The sequence below is a fragment of the Rhagoletis zephyria genome, unplaced genomic scaffold, assembly GCF_001687245.7.
Source record: "Rhagoletis zephyria isolate East Lansing unplaced genomic scaffold, Rhagoletis_zephyria_1.1 Rzeph_scaffold_21784, whole genome shotgun sequence".
NCBI classification, from domain to species: domain Eukaryota; kingdom Metazoa; phylum Arthropoda; class Insecta; order Diptera; family Tephritidae; genus Rhagoletis; species Rhagoletis zephyria.
In genome coordinates, this window is record NW_016178842.1 from 2018 (window position 1) to 4725 (window position 2708).

At 34.8% G+C, this 2708-nt stretch overlaps 1 protein-coding gene across 1 annotated transcript in view; it reads right to left on the reverse strand.

The window, feature by feature from the left end:
* Positions 1-253: 253 nt before the first annotated feature.
* Positions 254-2708, reverse strand: part of LOC108381217 (sodium/calcium exchanger 1-like) — a gene marked incomplete at both ends in the record, with an annotated part of 5334 nt that continues 2879 nt past the window's right edge. The window contains 2 exons of the mRNA XM_017637631.1: positions 254-425; positions 1800-1958. Coding sequence (XP_017493120.1) covers positions 254-425; positions 1800-1958 — 331 coding nt within the window. The remainder of the gene's footprint in view (positions 426-1799; positions 1959-2708) is intronic.

Genomic DNA, 2708 nt, shown 5'->3' on the forward strand with positions numbered 1-2708 from the left:
ATAGCACTGAGGATTTGGCAATAACCTCTTTCATCTATGGAAACACCTATGGGTCAATTTTTATTGTAACATTCATATCTCACGTATAATGCAAGAACAACATTTTTTGATTTGAATCGAAATATGTTAAGCATTCTGGACGCTATATACTTTTGATATGAAAAAAAAAATAAAAATATTTACGAAATCGTACCGATTTCAAATCGTCCCAATTTCAAAACATACCTGATAGTAGTAATAAAGGTTAACTTACGATCCGATAGGTACAATGAATTGATTTCCATGGAAAGCATGATAAATAGCTGCCATAGACCAAGCTATACCGATTCCAAGAAAAACATTTACTGCATTGCTACCTGTCACATTACCAATAGCATTGTCAGCCGTCTTGTCATGCACAGCGGCTACTTTACTCGCGAACGTATCTATAAGGTAAATATATGTAAGTAGCAACATATTTACTACACCGTGCGAAAATCATACCCACAAAAATGAATAATAATAATAGATTGGCGCTTTCACACATGTTAGTGTTTGGCCGAGCTTCTCCTCCCATTTGTGGAGTGCGCCTTGATGTTGTCACACAAAGGGGAGGGACCTACAATTTTACGCCGACTCCGAACGGCGATTGTATTTTAATGGGAAGCTGTTTTTCATGACAGAAATATACTCGAAGGTATACCATTGCCTGCCGAGGGGCGACCGCTGTCAAGAAAAAACCTTTTTTCTATATTTTTTTGCGATGTTGCTTTGACCAGGGCTTGAACCCAGCCCTGCGGAGTGGAAGCGCGCACTGGTTAGCACTACACCACAGCGGCCGCAAAAATGAATTTTCTCGCAAAATTAGGGACCATATATATACTTAGCAACGTTTTTAGTATTTCTCTGAGTGGTCAGGATTTCTTCACCGGCGCTGTGATATTTCCAGGATATTATTCAGCGTATGCAGCGCAATGTACATGTAGAATATCAATATGGGTACCAAATGAAAGGTAAAATTCTGTAGAATTGAAAAAGATCTAAAATTTCGTCCTTCTAACTTTATTAGTTTAGGATAAAAAATAGTAATTAAAAAGGGGCAATCCCAAAAACTCTTCGCCCTTGTGAGACAAAATTTATTTTTGTTTTTAATATGTAGAGGTTTTTCTTTCATTCGGTATTCACATTATTATTGTGCGTTGCACTGAATTTTTAAAATCACACATCAAGGCGAATTCATATAAGGTGGTGGCGATAGTACAAAAACAAAAAATTACATACATATATTTTGTTTTTGCTTTCGGGAAAGAATATACAAACACCCTAAAATATAAGTCATTGACATTTGTGTGCCAAGGCAAATTAATTCAACTGTTCTAGTACCTCCACCAAGGCGAATTCATATAAGTTCGTAGCAGAAGTACAAAAACATAAAATTACATTAACATATTTCACGCACAGTAACAGTATGAATTACAACAACCATATCATTTTGACATTCAGTACAACAGCGGCAAAAATCCAGCTATTCCGGTAAGACCACCTTTTATGAATTCGCATTGAATCATGTCTTTAAAAGCTTCAAAGAAATTAAAAAAAAAATGTATAATAACGTCAGAGAGACAAACATAAAGCGCTAGTTTATTATACATATTTGGTCCGTAGTTACGGGAGTATGTATATTGATCTTTTTTTGTGTATTTTGAAATTTTTTGATTTTTCTCGCACAGTGTCTGGTACATATGTAACTATAGTACTTATTTATTAATTCTTTTAATTAACTGAGTGAATCAGATTGTAGTTTATAATTTATAATTTACCTGGCAAACTGGTACCGAGCGCTACAAAGCATATAGCTGTGACCGAATCGAGTACACCCAACGTACAACCGAAATGCGATGAGACATCGCCGAGCACAGCTGTGCATATCGCTATTAGAATTATTGAAACAAAGAAACACGGATATCCATCATGCAGCTCTGAAATTATAAGATAGTTACTCAGCTCGATGCTGCAACTATTATAAATTAGTTAGCATATCGATGCATTATGTAAAACAGTCTTGACTCAATTAAAAAACCAGTTTTCGTTCCGGGAGTGCAACTACAAATTAATGGCGCTTACCACAATTATATGCCACCCGCATATTGGCAAATTTTGATTATTAATTTTTTTATTAATTAATTTTAATAATTTTTGTAAAAAATATACTTAATTCTTTCACAAAAACTGTATAAATCCAAATTTACAAGTTTGCGAAATATAAAAAAAAATCAATAAACTTTCGTAAAAATGTCTAGGTTTTTAATTAAATTTTTTAAAAAGATTTTGAGTATGCTCTTTTATAGCCTATTCAAGTCTAGTATAAGAAAGTGGAAGTTTGAATTAGCTAGGACCTACCATTTATTTTTTTAAATTCTGTTTATTGAAGGTATTGCTCATTTTATCTATATAAAAAAATCGTGGTATACGTTCGTATAATTATGATAAGCGCTATATATATTTTAAAAGCTGCTAAGTGAGGAATGACGCAGAAAGCCGTAAGACGCCCTACTTTCGACGATAGCCCCTGCGAACTTATTTAAGACTATGGTTTGAGAACAGAAGATCAGGAAGGACCTTGCAATGCCCCCTAGAACTGTAACGCGAAAGAGCGCAAGTTTCATGTCGAATTTGCGGTGGGAGGGAGATTCCGACGTCAAATACTTTGTGGGCGTATGAAAGGAAGG